We start from the raw sequence: 24,301 nt of genomic DNA, 5'->3' as shown, positions 1-24,301 counted from the left end.
CTATTTATAAGGGCCAATTTTACTTTCCTGTGTCACTTCACACTGATTAGAAAAAAAGTAATTTAGTGGAAAAACACTTAACTATTACCTTTCCCAAATTCAGTTGTCATGAATTATAAATTTATTGTAATTCATTTGTTTTTATAATTATTTACCATAAGTGCATGAAAAAAAGCTGTACCCTATAATGCTTCTTTAAAAGTTCCAATATTTAAAGTAAAATCTTAGACAGTTAAGGCATTTCAAAATATTTTCATTCAAGAAATGTTTGAGCTTCCAAATATGAAAAATTGACCCTTGTGTCAATGTTAAAATAAATGCATTTCAGATAGTTTGAAAATAACGTTGGTTGACCTATACCTTGCTGCATTCTTCAATATTTGTACCATATAAAAGAAGTTTTTCTATCATGGATGTATCTTCATTATACACAGCATAGTGTAGAGCAGTCCTTCCAAAGAAATCCATAATATTTGGATCAGCGCCATTTTGCAGCAGAATAGTTGCACAAGCCTCCTGCCTCAGTTGCACAGCCTGTCAGTATTAGAACGAGAAACATGCAAATACTGAAAAATCAAAATAAACACTCCGTAGGATTTACTAACTAGTTATATAGTGGTATTGCAATGAGATAAATTCATTTTATCCTATGTACTTAAACCAAATCCATCTCATGCTCAAAGAGTCAGCTACTATATACCTTGATCAGAGGCGTCCTGCATTCACGGTCCTGCATGTTAAGCTCACATCTTCTGGACACCAGGAGAAATACCATTTTCGGTTGGCCAGTGGCACAGGCCAAATGTAGGGCAGTCCTATGAGAGCGACAGGACTTTTTAAAACATGTAACTGTAAGCATTAATTAGCATGTTATTTCTCTGTCTTCAAAACAAATACGTAATTTTCTTGTGAAGAAAGTACAACATTTGTTAGCGCTTATTACTCACCACATTAGTGAAAGAGCAGGTTATTTAATAGAAAAAGCTTGGCTTTTGGATTCAGTTTAATTGGGGCTTAAAATTTACTGTAAGCTCTGTCACTTAGCTGTTATTTAGCCTTTCTTTGCTTCAATTTCCTTATCAATCAAATATATAAGAGAATAGTAGCTATCCCACAGAACACTGCTGTGATGCTTATATAAGAATCTATGTACAGCATTTAGAACGCTTTCTAACACAAATAACAGCTCAATAATTTTTAGATATTACTACTTACAAAGACATTTTAATTAAGTAAAATGATACAAGCATATCTACATTGAGGTATCTATTAAACATTAGATGTATCATTGTATTTCAGTCATTCTCAGATGCTCATTTTCTCACTATTATATAAGTTACTATTCTCTTATATATTAACATCTCCTGACATTGGAATACTGTTTACAATTCATTATTTATTACAATTATAACTGGCAACATTTTAAACATTATCTTATTGATATATAAAGTAATGTGGCATCACCCAATCCATGATGCCTTACATTAAGTGGGATACAGTACATAGAACAGGCAGTTCTACTCATATAATTGGCACCTAAATAAAGTATTGTGGAAAAAGAAGGCAAAAATAAAAAAACAAATTTTTAAAACAAAGTAATTCTTGCTTCAATTTTCAAAAAAAAAAAAAAAAAGCCAAAGAAAACTCAGGATTCAAATGAATAGGTATGGCTCATTTTTTTCAATACTTACAGAATGTTATGTAAATTAGGTATTTGCAATGATTAATAGTAGTATTTGAGACTGTCATAAGTTTTTGAAATGGCAGTTAAAGGTTACCTTTCACTATTTTCTAACTTCAGAATTGCTTTTGTTTAAAAAAAAAAAAAAAGGAATAAAAGATCCAATTGGGATTCAGTCCTAATGCTTCCATTTTAAATCTCAGCTTGCTCAGGCTGGGCAGGTAAACATGAAGTTGTTAAGGGTGGAAGAGTCCTGAGAGATGGTGGAATGTGTCTGCTACATAATAGGTATTCAGGTTATGCTTGATGAATAACTGGATTGAAAGAATGCATACATCTAGTTGGGGAGTTTATTATGAAAAAAACTATAAATTAAAGCAGTGCTTTTGGAATAGTGATAATCACTTATATTTGCTCGTTTTCATTTTCATGAGGACACTGATAAACTAAAATAATTAATTTAAAATTGTTTGCCTATATGTAATAAAACTATAATAAAAACATATTTATATACTAAAATCTATGCATAATAAAATAATCAAGCACAAATAAAAACATTCCCTCTGCCTCTGAAGAGGCTAAAAGTTTACAGAAGATACCAATAAACAAAAAAATAAAAATAAGGCCAGGCAGAGTGGCTCACACCTGTAATCCCAGAACTTTGGGAGGCCAAGGCGGGGGGATCACCTGAGGTCAGGAGTTTGAGACCAGCCTGGCCAACGTGGTGAAACACCGTTTTTACTAAAATATACAAAAATTAGCTGGGCATGGTGGCACACACCTGTAATCCCAGCTACTCAGGAGGCTGAGGTGGGAGAATCACTTGAACCTAAGAGGCAGATTGCAGTGAGCTGAGATCATGCCACTGCACTCCAGGCTGGGTGACAGGGCGAGACTCCATCTCAAAAACAAACAAACAAACAAAGAAATAATAAAATAAAATAGAAAGTGATAATTATTTTTTTCTTTGCAAGATTTATATTTCTTCTTTTCCCAAGGATAATTTCATTAATAAAAAACATTTACTAGAAGTTTTAAACATACTGATCATTTATACATCACAGATAAGAAAAAACATCACAATACACCTGCCAGAAAAGAAGAAATGTTACATTTTGTACATATATTTGGCTTACAAACACCATAGACTGTTTGTGTGTATGTATAATCAAACCAACTTTTTTTCAGAGTACATCTTCACACCTCAACATAAATCTGTATCTACTGACATCTGCAAAGGTCCCATATTGTCCCATCCTATGGATGCACTGAAGTTTGTTGATAAATTTATAAAATTTATAAAATCCATTGTAAGGGGTTTTCCAAATACATTGCTATTTTAAGCAGTGCTGAGAAAAACAAATTGCATGTATCTCTATTTCCTAGAGATATTTTAGTATAATGGAATTGATGGGTGAAGGGCACATACATTTTTAAAGTGTGACACTTACCAACAAATTGTCTATTTGAAAAGTCATCAGAAATGTAAACTTTAAACAGCAGTATATGTACTGCTACTCTTTAACCTCACAAACTTGTGGATAGAAAACAGTATTTCATTCCTTTTTTAACTTAAATACCTTCTCCTCCCAGGAACACTAAATATTTTTCCCATGTGCATAGGTTGCTTGAACATCTGAAAAAAAATGCTTTGCTCTATTTTACATGAGAGTTCTTATTTGAAGAATTCTCTGTAAAATGAAAATCACTTATCTAATATATATATACACATATTGTCTTTTGTTAATTTTTTCTTATAAACTGGATGTTTTTTTATTTTGCGAAATCGACCTTCAGAATGTGTGCTTGTGATATTTGTAGGAATATAAACATGTGTCAATGTAAGTAGGCATTTGTGTTTTTTTCTGTTATCTTTCTTATTTTGTGCATTTAAAATTTTTAATCTACATTCCATAACGAACTTATTTCTGTGACATAAAAATCTAGCCAGATTTCTCCAAATAGTTAGCAGGCACTTCATTTATGAGTAATTCATCTTTTCCTACTAATACGAAATGTCACCGTTATCCAATTCTATTAGATTGGTGCAAAAGCAATTGCGGTTTTCGCCATTACTTGTAATTGCGGCAAAAACCGCAATTGCTTTTGCACCAGCCTAATAAATTCTTACACATATTGGTGTGTTCCTGGATTTTCTAACCTCTTCCATTCACTGATTTGTTGTTTCAGCTGTTAGTAAATAATTTGTGGAAATTAACAGCACATTTTCATATCTAGAAAGGCAAGTCTTTTTTGACTCCATTTCAAAAGTTTTCTTAATGTCATCACAATAGTAAAAGACAGCATGAGTAATTCAAAAATGTTAACACTTTGATAACTTTATTTGGATTATGTAAAATTTATAAACACAGAAAGAGCTCAGAACTTTAGAAAAATGTGTCTTTGTGTGTGTGTGTGTGTGTGTGTGTGTGTAAGTAAGAGCAATGTTTACTGAGCGATACAGGACTGAGTACTATGAAGGGTTTACAAGGATGGAAATGCACCTCGCCCCGGCCCTGGCCACCCCCGACACCCAGAGACTACAGTACTTAGGAGTTACACACAACGGCCGTAACTGGTGGCTATCTGTTCATAACAAACAAACCATAGCATATTTATACTGTATTACATCGAGTGATTATAGAAATCCATATATATATTGCTTGTATAAAATCTTTTTTTGTAAAAAATATTTTAAAAAAAAGGAAAGTATAAAAAACACGTGCAGTTGAAAGCCGTGCCAGGACAGCCAGTCTGTAAACATTCGGTGAGTATGTGCTTTGGAAGGGCGCCCGCGCCTCAGTGCCCACAGCAAACTCCCGCAGGGCTGGCGAGGGTGCGCCCGGCTGCCGCCTCCTGGGCAGGGCCGCGCTAGACCGAGGTGGGTGGGGGCATTAGGGCCCCACAGCACGCCCCTCTCCAGTTTCGCATCAGGGTGAGGGGCAGGGCTAGGGGCAGGTGGGTTGCAGTTCCATTCTGAGTTCCATCCTCAGCCGCATTTTGGTTGCAACTCATGGCTTTTCCTGGCTGTTCGGAGGTTCCTCGGATGGGTGCCCTGGTGAAGAGGCCGGAGAAGAGCACAGGGCTGCCTCATTGGGCGTCTCCCTGGCCCCGGCGCCTCTGTCCTGCCTCCTTCAAGTGAGGCCCCAGGCAAGATAACCCTACCCGAGGGTCAACTTTGGTCTCAGCGCTTGGTCCCTCTGGGTTTCCTCAGCCCGCTCTTCCTCCTGGGTGGCTGATGTTAGTTTCACAAAAAAGCTCGGCTGATGCTGGCTGTGCTGAACCTCATTGTACAGTTTTTCATGCACCAAAGGAAGGGCCATCTGGGGCCCCCCTCCTCCTCCCTCTTCGTCGCTTTTCCTCCTCCTCCACTTCCTCCCAGCCCGTGGTCACTTCTTCTTGAGCTACTCAAGCAGCGGGTTGCCTTCTGACTCGGGAGTCTTGACACTGTCCGTCCGGACGATGCAGGTGGGGCGGTGTCGGTTCAGCATCAGGATGAGCTGTTGCCGCTCCTGCTTCAGTTCCTCAATCTGGGTCTTCAGCTCTGCGTTCATGAGTTCCGGCCGCTCGGATTCCCGCTACAGAAACTCCGTGTGCGCCTTCTTCTTGTTCCGGCATCGGGCTGCTGCGACACTGTTCTTCTCCCGGCGCCTTTTCCTTCGCTCCTCTTCCTCATCTAGCTCACTTTTCATGGGCTGGGGCCTCTTGCCCAGTTTCACCTCCAGGAAGTGCAAGGGTGCAATCATGGCCCCGAGGTTGCGGATGTCAGCGTATTTCAGCTCCTCCACAGTCAGGGCCGAGCTGGGGAGTCCGGTCAGGGGGCCACGCCCTGGCAGGGAGCCTGCGGTCACCGAAGGGTCCGGGATCTGCCCAAGCATCATAGCAGGAGGAGTGGCAGGCTAGCCGTGCAGAAGCTGCGGGCAGAGGCGGCGCCCCCGGGGTCGGGGCCCGGCTGCAGGCGCTGTGCCCGCTCCGCGCCGCTGCCGCCCGGCCGCGGAGCTCCGCCCGGTGCCCAGGCCTGTCCCGGCCCGGGAGCCGCCGCGGCGCCAGCCCCCCGCCGCCGCTGCAGCGTCCGCCGCCGCCAGCGCCCCCCGTCGCGGCCACCCCATGCACCCCCTACTCCCCACTCCCATACCCCAACTCACTCTACACCCCGCCACCCCATATATCCCCACTCCCCAGGCCCCGCTCCACTCACTTCTACCCCAGCCAGGCACCCCCTAGCCCCCGTACATACCCCGAGCCCGGGACCATCCGCCCCGCAGCCCTCAGCCTGGAAGGGGGTACTTCTCCACATCCACAGGCCTCCTCCCGCAGCCCCGGCTCCCGGTCCCCATTACCTTTCCTTCTTGTCTCTCTTATTGGCGTCATGATACGTGAGCAGAAGGTACTCCAGTTTCTCCAGATTACCAGAGAAGACAGCGCTGTGGATCCTCCTCAGGTGAGACGATTTAATGTGGTATTGGGGAAATGAGAAGCCATCCGAGCACAAGCGCTCCCTGAGGGTGGGCCACCTCTCCAGCTCGTAGTCTTCCATAGTCGTCGCCTGGAAATTGTAGCCTGGGAACGCTCCAGCCCTATTTCAGCTCGCCTTCGGGGATCGCCGCCTCCGAAGCGCAACAAGCAATGCAGTCTGTCCACGGGCCTTCGCACAGACTCTCAGCGCCTCCCGCCTCTCAGCAGAAACGCCCAACAGAACAATTAGAACCAGCGAGCACGAGCACCTTAGCCGGCCCCGCCCAACAGGCCCCAGGCGGAGAAACCGCCCTAACGGCTCTCTCGCGGCGCCCAGTGCAGGCGGCGGTTGCTGCGGAGGTGCCGCAGGCTGGCGGGGCTCCCTGGAGCGCGAGGCGCGCACTGCCCCGGGGCCTGTTTGACTGTCGCCCGCGAGCACTTCTCCTCTTCCACCGGCTCCCGACGCTCGGAGCCCCCCGCGCTGGGCCCTCTGCAGCCCAGGGATGGGGTTGAGTGGTGCTTCTCCGCCTGGTGCTGTCGCTGGGCCCACAGCCCAACTTCGCCACTGCGTCGCCCCCGGGATCCGCGCTGATGGGCGCGACGCGGGAGGACGGGATCCGGGGTTGCCACCGCTGCAGCCAGCGTACCACTTGCAGGTGGCAGCTGCAGCTCGGGCTCCGGCGGGGGCTGGCGGGGCTCCCCTGGGATGGCTCCTGGCCCCTGAGTGCGCCGCCCATCCGGCCGGAGGGTGCGCGCCTGCTGCACCCCGGGCGAAGCCCATGCCCGGCGCTCCTGCCGCAGACTGCCTGACTCGCCGCGGCCAGGCTGGCCCCGGGGCCCGCGCGGCTGGAGGCGCAGGCCTGGTCGGGGATTCCCAATCCTCGGCGACCCCTGCTCCATGTGCTGGTGGCGGCTGCAGCTGCAGCGCCCGTGGGCTGACGTGGCTTCCCAGAGCTGCGGCCGGCCGTGCCCAAGGGCCCCACCACTCACTTGCATACCCAGCAAGAGAATGAGTTCATGGCCTTCATGGACCAGGTGCGCGCCTTCCAGGAGCAGATGGACAAGCTGGGCCGCCTGCAGGTCGACTCGGCCGAGCACGGCTGCCTCAAGGCCATCGCGCTCTTCACGCCCGACGCCTGTGGCCTCTCGGACCCGGCCCATGTGGAGAGCCTGCAGGAGAAGGCACAGGTGGCCCTCACCGAGTATGTGCGGGCGCAGTACCCGTCCCAGCCCCAGCGCTTTGGGCGCCTGCTGCTGCGGCTCCCCGCCCTGCGCGCGGTCCCTGCCTCCCTCATCTCCCAGCTGTTCTTCATGCGCCTGGTGGGGAAGACGCCTATTGAGACACTGATCAGAGACATGCTGCTGTCGGGGAATACCTTCAACCGGCCCTACGGCTGGGGCCAGTGACCATGACGGGGCCACGTGTGCTGTGGCCAGGACTGCAGACAGACCTCAAGGGACAGGGAATAGCTGAGGCCTCGAGGGGCCTCCCGGGGCCCAGGACTCTGGCTTCTCTCCTCAGACTTCTATTTTTTAAAGACTGTGAAATGTTTGTCTTTTCTGTTTCTTAAATGATCATGAAACCAAAAAGAGACTGATCATCCAGGCCTCAGCCTCGTCCTCCCCAGGACCCCTGGCCAGGATGGAGGGTCCAATCCTAGGACAGCCTTGTCCCTCAGCACCCCAAGCATGAACTTGTGGGATGGTGGGGTTGGCTTCCCTGGCATGATGGACAAAGGTCTGGCGTCGGCCAGAGGGGCTGCTCCTGTGGGCAGGGGTAGCTAGCGTGTGCCAGGCAGATCCTCTGGACACGTAACCTATGTCAGACATGACATGATGACTCAAGGCCGATAATAAAGACATTTCCTACAAAAAAAAAAAAAAAAAAAAAGAATGTCCTCAATTTCTCAGAAAATTTTTAAAATACATAGAACTGAATGAAAATGAAACTATCACATAAAATTTGTGAAATGTACCTAAAGCAGTGCTAAGAGGATGTAAGCATTAAATACTTACATCAGAAAAGTCTCAAATCAATAATCTAAGTTTCCACCTTTAAGAATTAGAAAAAGATCAAAATAAAACCAAAACAGGCCAGGCAAGGTGCCTCACACCTATAATCCCAGTGATTTGGGAGGCAGAACTGGGACAATTGCTTGAGTCCAGGAGTTTGGGATTAGACTGGGCAACACAGCAAGACTCTATCTCTACAAAAAATGAAGAACATTAGCCAGGTGTGGCAGCATGCACCTGTAGTCCTAGCTACTCAGGAGGATGAGGTGGGAGGATTGCTTCAGTCCAGGAGGTCAAGGTTACAGTGAGCTATAATCATGCACTCCAGCCTGGGTGACGGAGAAAACCTTGTCTCTAAAATAAATAAATATAAGAAAACCAAAACAGAAAGAAGGAAGGAAATAGTAAAGCACAGAAACTAATATAATTGAAACCAGAAACACAGTAGAGAATCAATGAAACAAAGAGTTGATTATTTTAAAAGATTAATAAAATTAATAAACCTCTAGCAAATCTAACAAAGAAAGCAGAAAGACACAAATTATCAATATCATGAATGAAAGAGGGGATAAAGATATAGGTATTTCAAACATTACATGATAACAAGGGAATACTATAAACAACTCTACAAACATAAATTTGTCAACTTAGATATATGGACCAATTCTTTGAAACTTACAAACTGCCACAACTCACTCAAGATGAAATAGATAATTTAATTAAAGAGATTGAATTTGTAATTGTAGAACTCACATAAAAGAAATCTCTAGATTCAGATAATTTCCCTCGAGGATTCTAACAAATGTTTTTAAAACTTTAAACACCAATTTTACAAAATCTCTTACAAAAAAAGTAAAAGTCAGGGAATACTTCCTATTTATTTTATGAAACTAATATTACCCTCATACCAAAACCAGATAAAAACAGTATTTTAAAAATTACAGACCAATATTTGTCATGAAGATATATATAAAAATCTTTAACAAAATGTCAACAAATAAAATTTAGCAATATGTATTTTTTCTTAATCATGACTAAGTTATTCCAGGGATATAAGGCTGACTCAAAATTTGAAAAGCAATCAATGTAATTCACCATATCAAAAGACTAAGGAGGAAAAATTACATGATCATATTAACTGATGGGGAAAAAAAGCATTTGACAAGTTCTTTTTTGCATAAATGAACATTCTTATCTCTTTTCTGCTGAAGAAAAGAGGAAACTTACCAATGAAATTGATGCACCATTTTTAAAATTAATATTATAATGCCTTAATTCAGGTCACTAAATAACCAACCCCTCTCAAGAAGTATAATAGAAAATATTATATAAGTGTTCCCAAAATACCTGCAATACCACCAAGTTCTTTCTCAAAGCCAAAACTGTGATAATTCTACTTTGGAAATTGTCCAAGTATTTGGAAAGGTAAATATCCAAGTATTTCCTTTAATTGCCCAGCTGAGATTTGGTAATGATGATGTGAGAGAGCAAGCTTACTCTTCTCCCGTATATGGAAGAAAGTGATCATGTAGTGCATAAAGGGGGCTCTTTGGGAGAAAGGATTATAGCAGACTTCTCTCATTAAGAACTCTAGCCAGGCCATAGCTAAGTGGAAAGGCAAGACAGAGGATGCACAAGACAAAGTATCACTCCTTGGGCTGGGCATTGTGGCATGGGCCTATAGTCCTAGCTACTCAGGAGGCTGAGATGCGAGGATCACTTGAGGCCAGGAGTTCAAGGCTACAGTGTGCTATAATTATATCTTTGAATCTAGGTTCCTGCACTCCAGCCTGGGCAATGTAGTGAGAGAAAGAAAAAAGAAGAGAAGAGAAGAGAAGAGAAGAGAAGAGAAGAGAAGAGAAGAGAAGAGAAGAGAAGAGAAGAGAAGAGAGGAGAGGAGAGGAGAGGAGAGGAGAGGAGAGGAGAGGAGAGGAGAGGAAAGAAGAGGAGAGAAGAAGGGAGGGGAAGTGAGGGGAGGGGAGGAAGGAGGGGAAGGGAGGAGAGGGGAAGGAAGAAAGAAAAGGAAAGGAAGGAAGGAAGGAGAGATGGAAAGAAAGAGAAGAAGACAGACAAGAAAGAAAGAAAGAAATGAAAGAAAGAAAGAAAGAGAAAGAGAGAGAAAGAAAAGAAGGAAAGGAAGGAGAAAGAAGGAAAGAGAAAGAAAGAGAAGAAAGAAAAAGAAAAGAAAGAAAGAAAAGAAAAAGAAAGAAAGAAAAAAGAAAGAAAGAAAAGAAAAGAAAGAGAAAGAAAGAAAGAGCGAGAGAGGGCTGGGCGTGGTGGCTCACGCCTGTAATCCCAGCACTTTGGGAGACCAAGGCAGGCAGATCACTTGAGATCAGGAATTTGAGACCAGCCTGACCAACATGGTGAAACCCTATCTCTACTGAAAATACAAAAATTAGCCGAGTGTGGTGGCATGCACCTGTAGTCCCAGCTACTCAGGAGGCTGAGGCAGGAGAATTGCTTGAATTCCGGAGGCAGAGGTTACAGTGAGCCGAGATCGCACCACTGCACTCCAGCCTGGGTGACAGAGCAAGACTCCGTCTCAAAAAAAAAAAAAAAAAAAAAAAATACAGAATGGGAGAAAATATTTGCAAGCCATATAAATGATAAAGAAATTATATTTAGAATATACAAAGACAATTAAGGCATTTACTGTTATGTAAATATGTTTACCCAATAAAATATCTTTAAAAATTATGGCTCAATAATGAGAAGACATGGGCAAAGGATAAACATTATTTGCCATCTGTGTGATGTTATTGAAAAGATATTTCAGTTAAAACCACAGTCTTATATGGTTAAAGTAGAAAATAACGATAACACCAAACACTGGCAATGCACAGAAAATGGATCACTCAGACACTGCTGGCAGGCATGTACAATGGCAGGACCACTCTAGAACAAAGTATGGCAGGTTCTTACAAAGTCAATGTGCCCTTATATGACTGGGAGCACCACTAGGCAATAAAAATGAATTAACTATTGATTCATGCAACAACTTGGCTGGATATTGGGAATTACGCTAAGTGAAAAACACCAATCCCAGATTATATACTGGCTGGTTCCATTTAGGTAATACTGGGGGCTTTTCATTTTTGTTTTTGTTTTTTTGAGACAGGATTGCTTTTTCACCCAGGGTGGAGTGCAGTGGTGCTGTTACAGTAGGTAGCTAGTCAGTTCTGAGCAGGGCAGGAGAGGGCCCCCCACAACCCCAAACCAGGAATGTTAGGCAACCACCAGGTGATGGTCAAGCAGTTGTTAACTGTCTCTCTAAAATAATAATTGGTTACAGCCAGCACCAGGGAAAGGCAGTTTCCTGATAAATAGAAAACACCTGAGCCTGGTGATCAGCAGCTTCCCAGTAAAATCTCAGGAGTTGAACAAGTAGGCACACACATGCAGACTAAGAGGCAAAATGGCAGAGTTTAACTGGTTTATGACCTCCTAGGGGCATTCGGCTGGTAAGGGAAGAATGCCTCAGGTGAGCATGCCTACAACTCCCGTCAGCACACTGCACATGCTCCTCTCACAAGCGCTAGCAGGCCAATGTGCATGCAGACAGCCCACCCCAAAGAAAGAATCAGGGGAGAAGAAACACAAAACCCCAGAAGTATGCCTGCATACAAAACCCCAACAAACCCTGCACTTTTGTCCTGCAAGTCGCCCACTTGGGCCTCTTCCAAGTGTTCTTTCCTTCCTTTTGTTCCTTCTCTAAAGCTTTTTAATAAACTTTTACTCCTGCTCTAAAACTTGCCTCAGTCTCTTCTTCTGCCTTATGCTCTTCAGTCGAATTCTTCTGAGGAGGCAAGAATTGAGGTTGCTGCACACCCACGTGGATTCACCACCAGTAATAGTACAAACATAGATCACTGCAGGCTTGACCTTCTGGGCTCAAGCGATTCTCCCATTCGGCCCTACAAGTAGCTTGGACTATAGGTGCACACCACCACGCCTGGCTAATTTTTGTATTTTCTATAGAGATGGGGTTTCACCATGTTGCCCAGGCTGGTCTCAAACCCCTGAGCTCAAGTGATCCGCCCACCTTGACCTCCCAAAGTGCTCGGATTAGAGGCGTGAGCCACCATGCCTGGTCAATATTGTTCAAATAACAAAATTATAAGGTTATAGAGATTAGTGGTTGCCACGGATTAGGGAAGATGAAGTTCTAAAAAAAGTAATAGGAAGTATTCTTATAATACAACTGTTCTGTAACTTGGTGGTGGTCACACAAGTGTATACATGAGAAAAAATTGCATAGAACAAAATGCACACACACTAGCAAGTGTATATAAGACTGATGAAATCTGAACAAGGTCAATGGATTGTACCAAGCTCAATTTCCTATTGTGATATTGAACTATAGTTGCAAGTTGTTACCACTGGAGAAATTTTGATGAGGGGTATCTAGAGCCTCTCTGTATTACTTCTTACAATTACATGTGAATCTATGATTATCTCAAAATATTAAAGCTTACATTTTTAAATTTTAATATGATGATACTAAACACAAGGCAATAAAAATAAATAATATTTGTAACTTTTTAGTATAGATGAGAGGTTAATCAACTTTCAATTTTGCATATTCTCAATTTTCTGCTATGTGAATGTAATATTTTCATTTGAAATCATTGATGGATTTGATTGAACACAAGATGAGGCCCCATGGGAAGGTCATGTTGGAGTAAGAGCAGGTAACTCCAGCATTCAGGCTGGGACACTAACCCCCTTCCCTGTGAGGCTCATGGCCTTTTCCTTGAGTGCCTTTTATAAACCAAAGAGCCATTCCTCATGGAATGAAGTGATGTCATCAGTGAATCTAGACCAACGCTCTGGAATCTTGGAAGCATTTGGTCCCTAATGCTTGGCTACAGCCAGTGCTCTTTCACACTGTCATGGGGCTGGGTTCTGGGTAAGTCTAAGCTCCACATCAAGGGCCTGGAACTCCAGAGAGCCATGAAGGCACTCACTCAGGGTGGCTATCACTCATTCCTGTACTAGACCAAGTCTCGGATCCTGAACTATCTTCTCCCAAGGAGTCTCAGGGGATAGGGAAGGGACCACCTGTGAGTCTCCAGATGAATGACTGGGGATGCAGCAGGAATAAAAACAGTTTTTGAATTTTGGGGGAAGACAGGAAAGGAGGGAATGTGGGCAAAAGAGAGAAGGAAGGAGGGCTGACAGGAGAGCCAACTCCCACAGAGAACCTGGCCATCAGTGGCTGCCTCGAGAGCCTTGAGGAGCCACAGGGACAATGCGGGAGGAGCAGGAAGAGAGCACCTCCCAGAAATGAGGAAGATGCCTCAGACAGGGGTAGGTGTCACCAGCCTTCTTGGAGGGCATCTAGGCACTGCCTCAATCAGCTTCAAGGGCTATTGTATGCAGGTCTGCGCCACTCTGGTCATATTTTTAGGCCAGGCCTGATTGCCCACGAATTTATAGTGGTTCACAGGGATATTTAGACACAGCTGAGAGCACAGAAAATAAGTATGTCAGGTCATCAGTTTGACCCTACTGGAAATGAGACTGAGGCTAAGTGTCACTGTAGCAGGATGAGCTACAGACAAAACCCCTCAGACACCAGGTTAAAGGGAGCTCAGAAGGCCACAAATGTTAACAAAGTCTTTGAGGTCATTCAAGGAAAAGATGAGAGCTCAGTTCTTGAGACACAAGTAGGCCAATGCTCCTGGCCGAATAAAGCCTCTTCCTTCTTTAACCCGGTGTCTGAAGGGTTTTGTCTGCGGCTTGTCCTGCTACGTTTCTTGGTTCCCTGACCCAGAAACGAGGTGATTAATGGACAGTCGAGGCTGCCCCTTAGGCAGCTTAGGCCTGCCCTGCGGAGCATCCCTGCAGGTGACTCCAGCCAGCTTGAGCAACGCAGATCCTGAGAGCACTGCCAGGTAGGCATTTGCCCCGGTGGAACGCCTCGTCAGAGCAGTGCACGGCAGGGCCTCATGGAGGATCAATGCAGCAGCTGAACACCCCCAACCGGCGCTTGGAGTCTGGACATCTGGAATACAGTAGGACCAGTCCTGGGAATTTGCCCACTCCGTTTGAGTGGAAGCATCGCCTGATCACCCACAATGTGCCCTTATCAGCACTTTGATCTCAGTATTGATTTTGATTTAACTTGACTTGATTGCAATCGGCACTTTGATCTCAGTATTGATTTTGATTTGGCTTAACTTGTTTGCAAAAAGAAAGTGAAAGTGAATGAGTGCTCAAGTTTGAGACGGGCAAGACAAGTGAGTGACCCCTTTACACTTTCCTTCTTGTGATGTGAGTGTTGTTTTGTCTCAGGAGGAAGATGGGTGGAACGCAAAGTAAGCCCACTCCACTAGGAACTATGTTGAAAAATTTCAAGAAAGGATTTAATGGAGACTATGGAGTTACTATGACACCAGGAAAACTTAGAACTTTGTGTGAGATAGACTGGCCGGCATTAGAAGTGGGTTGGCCATCAGAAGGAAGCCTAGACATCAGAAGGACGCCTAGACTGGCCCTTGTTTCAAAGCTATGGCACAAGGTAACTGGTAAGCCAGGACACCCAGACCAGTTTCCGTACATAGACACTTGGTTACAGCTGGTTTTAGACCCCCCACAGTGGTTAAGAGGACAGGGAGCAGCAGTACTAGTAGCAAAGGGACAGAAAGCCAAGGAAAAATCCTGCTCCACCCGCTGAGGGGAGTCAGCTCCTAAAGTCCTGTCCGACCCCACATCAGAAGATTCATGGCAAGAAATGGCACCAGTGGCCCCCCGTTTCACCAAGAAGGAAGGCCTCCCACTCCTGAGCCCACTGTGCCTGAGCTTCCACAAGGCCTACATACCCCTAGGCCACCCAGGGTAGAAAAGACAGGATGTGAGACCTCGGGAGAAACCCTTCCCTTGGCAGCCCGTTTGAGGCCTAGAACTGGGATACAAATGCCCATGAGAGAGCAACAGTATACTGGGGTAGAGGAGGATGGGCATATGGTGGAAAGGCATGCCTTTGTGTACCAACCCTTCACCTCTGTCGATCTCCTCAATTGGAAAAACAATACCCCATCCTATACTGAAAAGCCTCAAGCTATAATTGATTTGCTCCAAACTATTATCCAGACCCACAACCCCACCTGAGCTGATTGCCACCAGTTGCTCATGTACCTCTTTAACACAGATGAAAGGAGGAAAGTGCTCCAAGCAGAAACTAAGCGGCTGGAAGAACATGTTCCAGCTGATTACCAAAACCCCCAAGAGTATGTGAGGATCCAATTACCAGGAACAGACCCCCAGTGGGACCCAAATGAAAGACAGGGTATGCAAAGGCTAAACCGATACAGGGAAGCCCTTCTGGAAGGGTTAAAGAAGGGAGCTCAGAAGGCCACAAATGTTAACAAAGTCTCTGAGGTCATTCAAGGAAAAGATGAGAGCTCAGTTCTGGAGACACAAGTCTGCGGACGCTCCCGGCCGACTGAGACCTGGGAGGCAAGACCAAGCCCAGACAACATCTGCATAGTGACTCTGAGGAACACGACAAGCCCTGCTCCTGTCACACTCAGAAGCTGACTGGTCCACGCACAGCTGAAGCATGAGGATAGTTAGAGACATGACAAAGCTGGCACATGTACCCGTGCAGGTTTAGCATAGGCTTGATCCTGGATTCGTGTTTGGAAAATGGTTTCCAGCTCTAGGAGGATTTAAAACTCTTATAATAGGAATAATAATAGTATTAGGAACCTGCATGTTACTCCCCTGTATGTTACCCATATTTCTCCAGTCACTAAGAGGCTTTGTTACCACCTTAGTTCATCAAAAGACCTCAGCTGTCTCTCAGGAAGACCTGGATGGTGAAGATGAAAGTGAGAACTCCCACTAGTGAGTGAGGTTCTCAAAGGAGGGAATGAGGAGAGAGGCCATTTCTCTTACTATCTCTTGTCTCTGAAGAGAAGGAGGAAGTAAAAGCTGAAAAAGATTAACCCTGCATGCTAACCACATATGCTATCTATAGATCCTAATCTATCACGACCCTTTCACGTGGACCCCTTAGAGTTGTAAGCCCTTAAAAGGGCCAGGAACTCTTTCTTCAGAGAGCTCAGTTCTTGAGACGCAAGTCTGCCGATGCTCCCAGCTGAATAGAGCCTCTTCCTTCTTTAACCAGGTGTCTGAGGGGATGCCTCTTTTCTTGTAGCTCCCGCCCATCCCCACCTTCCCCCTCCCACAACAAAGAAGCGGCGAACTTAAATCAACAAGCAAAAAACAACCCCATTAAAAAGTGGGCAAAGGACACATACAGACACTTCTAAAAGAAGACATACAAGCAGTCAACAAACAAGAAAATATTCTCAATATCACTAATCATCAGAGAAATACAAACCAAAACCACAATGAAAGACCATCTCACCCCAGTTAGAATGGCTATTGTTTTTTAAAAAAGTAAAACAACGACACATGCTGGGAAGGCTGCAGAGAAAAGGGATCACTTACACACTGCTGGTGAGTGTCAATTAGTTCAGCCACTGTGGAAAGCAGTGTGGAGATTTCTCAGAGAACATAAAAGAGAACTGCCATGTGACCCAGCAATCCCATTACTTAGTATATCTATCTAACAAAAAATAAATTGTTCTGTCAAAAAGACACGTGCACTCATGTGTTCATCCAAGCACTATTCACAATAGCAGAGACATGGAATCAAGCCAGGGGCCCACCACCAGTGGATTGGATAAAGAATCACCAGCCTGATGAGCAGCAGGGCAGGTTTTCATTTCCGCAGTCCAGGCTTTCTCTGAACTTATGTAAGGCTGTACTGAAAGCATAGTGAGACCCACTGCTGCAGCTGTGAGATCGGTGCCACCCAGGTGAGTTTGTTCAGGGGTTAGGAAATTGCAAAGAAATTTTGGCATTTTAGAGAGCAACTGAGGATTTGAGAATGGAAAAGTGAACAGCACTGGGAGCTCAGGGGAGGTAACCAGAGGGCTAGAAATTCTAGAAGCAAAGCCTAGTCCCTGAGTGGCAGTGGATGGTTTTGGTGGGACTCGAGGATGGGGACGACTTCACGTCTGAGTCATTGCATCCCTCAAGCGGTCGTGGAGTTTGCTCAGAGATCCAAACAGGAAAATGAAGGAAACAGAGGACAGAGAAGCTCCCGTAAACTTCCAGAAACTCAGGAGTGGTGACACCTGCCACAGCTGGTATTAGCTTCCTGCAGTCAGGAGTATGCCATCTGCCCTGTATCTGCTGTAGCCAGTGCAGGAGAGTAAAGGCTTCACCTTCTCCTCTATCCTCCAGGCCCTGCATGGGCATCTCCCACTGGAAGACTCTCATCTGGCACTACATGGGGAAAACAGCTGGAAGCTAAGGAGAGACAAAAGGAGGCAGTGAAGATGCCAAGCTGACTAACATTCAGCCCATGCATGGGGCGCAGTGAGATGAGCCACAAATGAATTAGTGCAACAGAGCGGGGAGTTTGGAGGGAAGTGACACTGGAGACAGCACCTACGCCCTGCTCTGTGGATTTGCAGAAATTTGCACAGAACATGGAGTGAGAAAGGTTTGACCTCATCTTCTCTAGATCCAATGGGGCAGGCAGATGGCAGCTAGGGATGCTAACCATGATGGTTTTGCTAATGCATCTTCCTTCAACTTTAGAGTTGCATACATTTACCCACATTTCCAGCTGATGAAACTGCCTTAATTTCTGAATTGGTACAGTAAGCAGCACTTACATTATTCTTATTTTTATTTTTTGAGATGGAGTCTTGCTCTGTCACCCAGGCTGAAGTGCAATGGCACGATCTCGGCTCACTGCAACCTCTGCCTCCCTAGTTCAAGTGATTCTCCTGCCTTAGCCTTCCGAGTAGCTGGGATTACAGGCATGTGCCACCACACCTGGCTAATTTTTGTATATTTCTTTTTTTTTTTTTAGTAGAGATGGGATTTTGCCATGTTGGCCAGGCTGGTCTCGAACTCCTGACCTCAGGTGATCCGCCCACCTTGGCCTTCCAAAGTGTTGGGATTACAGGCATGAGCCACCACACCTGGTCTAAAATATTCTTGATAGGCACAAAAATGAACATAAGACAAATGAAAGAAACACGAGTGGCACCAACTAGCTTCCAACCTCCATCCTTATGTTAAGCTCCCCTAATGATGTAACCATGTGGATCACAAGCTAGTGCGCCTGAGTTCTTAAAGCACATGGCCTACAGCGTCACAAGGAAGAGTGCCTGAGTGTGACAGATCCCTTAACTACAGAGACAAGGCAAGCACTGAGAATCTTATTTCCAGTGATTTATATATTTTATTTAGTATAAAAATTTTATTTTACGCTGGGTGCAGTGGCTCATACCTGTAATCCTAGCACTTTGGGAGGCCAAGGCAGGAGAATCACCTGAGTACAGGAGTCTGAGACCAGACGGCACCATAGCAATACTTCATCTCTACAAAAATTTTAAAAATTTAGCTGGGTGTGGTGGTATGTGCCTGTAGTCCCATTTACTTAGGAGGCTGAGGCAGGAGGATTGCTTGAACCCAGAAAGTTGGGCCTGCAGTGAGCTGGAGTGAGCTATGGTCACGTCACTGACGCCAGCCTGGGCAACAGAGGGAGACTCTGCTTCAATCAATCAATAACTTATTTTAAGATTTCATATAATAATGTACCATATGAAATAGGAATAAATCTTTTTAGCTATGAGAAAAAAATGTAGATTAAGGTGGTTGTTATGACCAAGAAAGCAACACACAGATTAATTCAGTTAATCAAATTCCAATTACACAAAGCCTTTGTTTTTCCAAAGGTGTAAAGAAGAGTTAGTATGTCTGCTTTTCAAATGTGTTCATAAACTCTTCCTGGTGCCAAGTCCTTTTAACTTACATTTAATCATTGCTTTCTCCTAAGAGTCTGCTGGACTGGGAATGCAGGCAGTACTGGACCAGGTTCAGGGTGGGGTATAGGAAGTGTGGTTGAAAGTCAGCTTCATTAGGGTTCTGATGGGTGCTTTGGGGCAGTCAACCTCCCTCCCTGAGCCACAGGGATCTCACCGTAGGAGGAGCAGGACCGGTGCCATCTAAGGGATCTGTCAGCACTGACATTTGATGCAGGTGTCTGATCAGTGGGTCTCCTTGCCTGAAGCCTGAGGGTCCTGACTGCCCCAAGCAGCCCCTACTGCCCATTCCAGCTTTCCTTTCACCCAAAGACATAAGATAGAGGATGTTGGGCAGGCAAGTCCATTCTTATCCACAGGTAAGAGTTAAGGACACAGCTGTAGAGCCTTTTTATTTAAATTTTTTTTCTGCAGCTTGTGACGTAATGAGAAGCAACCAACGTATTTCAGAGAGGGGGGAACCCGGGCAGCCCTTGGAAGCAGGAAAAGGCCACCACTTGGGAACCTTTGTACACTAGCGTGGGTATCTGTGGGGTGCTCGTGGGCGCTGAGAGGCCGCCAGCCCAGTTACACCGTCCGGAGTGGCCACCTCTCCCACCTCACCTCTGCTTCTTTCCCCTGCTGGCTGGAGGTAGCTTGCGCTAAGGATACAGAGGGGATCAGATTCTGTGTCCTCCCCCACAGCTTAATTGGGGTGATCCTCACACAGTGAGACATTTCCCCCCAAATTTGATCAGCATGAGGATGGGAGACCACAGAAGAGAGGCCTTCAACCCCGCATGCGGGAGGCAACAAAGTCTTCCTGGTTTGGATTTCCACATGCATTGGCTTCTACTCCAAATCCTGGCCCACACTCTGACCCATCTGCCCACAGGCACCCTGGCCTCCCACCAAGTGGGTTTGCACAGATCATCAGGCTGAGAGGTGAAAGACCCCCACCTTCTTGCTTCCTCTGGGATGTCAGGAGACCCCCTGAGCTGAGACATGCCCCTTACCATGAGCTGTAGAGTCAGCTAGTTACTAGACAAAGGGTGAGAAAATGGCCTTATTCAAGGAAGACTGGGCAGCACACGGCGAGGTTCTGTAGGGTTTCAACCTGAGTCTCCTGCTAGGTCCTTCAGAAGACCTGCAAGGGAGGAATGCAGATGTCAGCGTCTACTAGGGAAAGAACCACCACTCTGAGTGTATGTGTAAATTGTATGGTTTCTTTAATTATGCCTATGGAAGCAATGATACCTATTTCTATCTATCTAAGTAGAAAAGATGGGCACAGGGAATTAGTAAGTTAGGAACCATGCTGTAACTGGCATAAGATCCTCACCAGTGTCTGCCTCTCCTCCCAGTCCTGGGCACATGAAGTAGAGCAGTGTGACTACTTTGGGCCAACAGGCTTTAACAGGAAATGATGTGTGCTACTTTTGGGCCAAAACACTTAACAGCCAAATGTTTTTCTGCAGCACTTCCCTTTGAGCCATGGCTCTAAGGAGGCTGCAGGTTCTGGATGGTGACAGCCACACCCTCAGGATTTTTTGAGGCCCCAGAAATAGCTGAAACTGATTTATCTGATGATCCAGCAGGCCTACTCAAGGGCTGACTTCTCAGCCTCCCCTTTGCTCCCTGCTAGCTAATCAGGCGGCCTAAAAATGCTGCTTCCAGACCATCTGCAGTCTTTCTGTCCTCTCTCTTTTAAAGCTGAAAATTTGCTTTCATCGACAATGTTCTAAAAGCTGTTCTCCCTTAAGTATGAGTTAATATGTGTGCAAACAACTAATGTCTCTCCAGTCATTCTTTATTCAGGGAAAAGCACACAATCGTAAACAATGGAGAGTGAAGACAGTAACAACTGGTTTGATATTGAATTTTTAAAATCTTGATTCAAATGGAATTTTCATAATCTACCACTTAAAATTTATTTTTAATTAGAAGAAAACTATGTAACTGTGAAGAGAAGCATATTTCAGCCTCTCAGTCAGCCCCATCGTGCCTCTGCTTCACATCCAGGAAGAAGCGAGTCCTCAGGGCAGCCACGCAAATGCAAGGACACGGAGAGTCCAGAGAAAACCACTTGGCCTCCAGGTGCATGCCTTCCAAGTCTACTCGGCAGAGGCAAATGCCATGTGGGTTTTTGCCAAAATCTCAATGGAAACATTTCTATTTGCTTTAATTTATTTTTAAAGTCAAACACCACAGTTCAGGATGTGGAAGAAATATGAAGTCAGTGGATGACGATCTTGCTTCTACCAGCTTATGATCCCACTGGCCATCCAGGAAGCACAGGACACATATCAGCATCTGAACAGCAGGGAGCATTCTTCCTCCTGTGTTGGCAACTCAAAGCTGGAGGTGCCTTTATATGAACATTTTTCATCATCATCTAGTCCAGAAATCCCTCCTTTTACAGACGTACATTCTGTAAATCTTAGGTAAATATGGATTGTCTTGTTTTGTTTTTAAATACAATTTCTAAAGAGCCCTCTGTAGTAATTTCTTATTTTATCTATTTAGAGCAGGCTTCACGTATTAGTCTGCCTGGGCTGCTATAACAAAACACCACAGACTGGGTGGTTTCAACAACGGAAATGTATTTTCTCGCAATTTTGGAGGCTAGAAGTCCACGATCAAGGTGCTAGCCAAGTCTGTTCCTGGTAAGGGCTCTTCTTGGCTTGCAGACGGCCGACTCCTCACTGTGTCTTCACATGGCAGAGAGAGAAAGAAAATCTCTCTTCCTCTGCTTAGGAGGCCACCAATTCTACTGAATTAAGGCCCCACCCTTATGATGACCTCACTTAACCTTAGTAATCTCCTATATGCCCTATTGCCAAATACAGTCACACAGGGATTAGGGCCTCAGTATATAATTCTGGGAGGACACAATTCAGTCCACAGTACTTCATGTTGAGCAACTGAGGGCAAAAATCTCCTTCTCCTGTTTAAGGTGATCACATCATGAGAATGTCTGGCATTGTCACCAGAAGTACAAACTTATTTTAGATAGGACAACTGTGACATCTGAGGAAATGCTAAAGCGCTCTTTTGCCACAGAAAGTAAAACTTTATGACATAGCTTCTTTTAAAACTTCGCATTTTGGGGCATAGTCACTTCACCTATACCACCACAGTTCAAAGACTTTAAAAATCAATATTCACTCCAGCAACCCCTGCTCTATTCTCTAAGTCCAAAACTAAAGCAATCATCAAGAGTTTTGAAAACAAACCAAAAACTTTATTTACAAAAGTAAATTTCAACTTGCTTTTATATATCATATAATGTTAATGATGACAGCAACAGATTTAAAATACATTGAGGTTTGTGCAGCTCATTTCCCCCTAGTTATACCATAAAACTTTATAAACATTGCTTTAGCTTTGATGTTTGGTCACGTTTTTTGTGCAGAAGTCACGTTTCAGGGTAGGTTCACCACCAGACACGGTCACATCACCATTGGCTGTGGATTTCCAAGAAGCAAAGGAGCCAATCTCAGCAAAGCTCGCACTGGCATTTTTAGTTGCTTAAATTTGAAGAGCAGTTCAGCAAAGCTTGTGCTCCCTAAAATGGAAATGGGGTGGGAAGGTCACATCTCTAAATAAAATCAGCCATACCTCTCCTTTCAAGGAAGCTTCAGAAACACAATCATGTTTAAAACAGGCATTTTTCCCTTTGAAAATGACTATCCAAAGACAATATTTAAAATTATGAAATTCCTTAATACACTGTAATGTAAGTTGAGTATCCCTTTTCCAAAATGCTTTGGAAGAGAGGTGTTTTGGATTCTGGATTTTTTTAGATTTTGGAATATCTGCATTACATCTACTGGCTGAGATTTCTGTTTTTTTGGAGACAAAGTCTCACTTTGCCACCCAGGCTGGAGTGCAGTGGCGCTATCTTGGCTCACTGCAAACTCCACCTCCTGGGTTCACTCATTCTCCTGCCTCAGCCCCCCGAGTAGCTGGGACTACAGGCGCCCGCCACCATGCCCGGCCAATTTTTTTTGGATTTTTAGTAGAGACGGGGTTTCACCATGTTAGCCAGGATGGTCTCGATCTCCTGACCTCGCGATCTGCACGCCTCAGCCTCCCAAAGTGCTGGGATTACAGGCGTGAGCCACTGCACCCAGCCCCGGCTGAGCATTCTTAATCCAAAAATCCCAAATCCAAAATGCTGTAATGAACACTTCCTCTGAGCATCATGTTGGCGCTCAAAACGTTTTCGATTTCAAACACTTTAGATTTCAGATTAAAGACACTCAACCTGTATATGATTTGATAGAATTTACCCATTCTAGACTTCAGAAAGTGACCTATAACTACATGTGAAACTACTAATATTGTTTAATTTTATATATATATGTATATATATGTGTGTGTATATATATATATATAATTATTTAAATATAATGTGCAAAAGTGCCTGTCTACCTTCAATTACTATCTAATTGGTACTTTACTGGTTCTAATACAGTTGACCATTGAACAACCCTGTTTGTCCATCCTGGCCTGAAAAGAAAGTCCATACTTTAAAAATGTCTTCCTTTTCCTTTTAGTAGTTTGACTATTAATGTGACTAGGTATGGCTTTCTTTGTATTTATCCTGCTTAGGGTTCAATGCGGGTTAATATTTAACACCATTTTTCAAAATTCTTAGCTTCCGTCTCTTCAAATATTGCTTCTAACTCATTTTTTCTCTCCTCTTATTCTCTTATTCCAACTCCATGCATGTCTGATTTTTTTTTTTCATGGTTTCCACGTGTCTCTTGTACTCTTCTCTGTATTTCCTACCCATTCTTCCCTCTGTGCTTCAGTCTGTTTACTTTCTACTTGTCTTCCAGCAGATAAGTGTCTTCCAGTTCACTTCAAATAATCCAATACTGAGATCTTCATTTCAGTGACTATATTTTTCAGTTCTAGAATTTCCATTTAACTCTTTTTTATTGACCCCAGGTTTCTGGTGAAATTCCCTATCATTCCCTCTATTTCCCTGGAAATATTAGACATAGTTATTTTAAGTCCCAGTATGATAACTCCAATATCTGAATCACATATAGGTCTGTTTCTATTATTATCTGTTTCATTATTATTACTACTATGTTTCATAATTTTTGATTCAACACTGAATGCTGTAGACTAAAAATTGCAGGGGCTCTGGGTATGTTTTCTTTCTCCTATGAAGGTTACATTTTCTTCTGTCAGGTGGGGAGAAAGCACAAAGATCACCTTAGTTCTGCTCTAGGCTAATTGTAGGTCAAGTCTGCTTGGAGTGAAACTGAAGCAGACCAGATCTAAAATTAGGCTAGAG

At 44.4% G+C, this 24,301-nt stretch overlaps 2 protein-coding genes and 1 pseudogene across 3 annotated transcripts in view; all 3 read right to left on the bottom strand.

Moving 5' to 3' along the window:
- Window positions 1–236: 236 nt before the first annotated feature.
- LOC115838337 (ankyrin repeat domain-containing protein 36B-like) lies at window positions 237–6,813 on the bottom strand. Its single transcript, XM_030827789.1, has 3 exons — window positions 6,022–6,813; window positions 701–815; window positions 237–534 (listed from the first exon to the last, which is right to left on the bottom strand). The coding sequence occupies exons 1-3, from the start codon at window positions 6,216–6,218 to the stop codon at window positions 355–357; spliced, it is 492 nt and encodes a 163-aa protein (XP_030683649.1). The 5' UTR covers window positions 6,219–6,813; the 3' UTR covers window positions 237–354.
- LOC100598526 lies at window positions 5,071–5,777 on the bottom strand (annotated as a pseudogene).
- A 13,966-nt stretch (window positions 6,814–20,779) lies between the features above and the next one.
- The window catches only part of ANAPC1 (anaphase promoting complex subunit 1), a 121,419-nt gene continuing 117,897 nt past the window's right edge, over window positions 20,780–24,301 (bottom strand). The window contains exon 48 of one of the 2 annotated variants that reach the window (XM_030827303.1): window positions 20,780–22,555. In XM_030827303.1, coding sequence (XP_030683163.1) covers window positions 22,440–22,555 — 116 coding nt within the window. In that variant the 3' untranslated portion in view covers window positions 20,780–22,439. The remainder of the gene's footprint in view (window positions 22,556–24,301) is intronic. The other variant, XM_030827304.1, reaches the window with a different exon arrangement.

Source organism: Nomascus leucogenys, chromosome 14, assembly GCF_006542625.1.
Source record: "Nomascus leucogenys isolate Asia chromosome 14, Asia_NLE_v1, whole genome shotgun sequence".
Lineage (NCBI taxonomy): Eukaryota > Metazoa > Chordata > Mammalia > Primates > Hylobatidae > Nomascus > Nomascus leucogenys.
The sequence above is the reverse complement of the archived record's forward strand: the minus strand, read 5'-3'. Positions and strand labels throughout refer to the sequence as shown.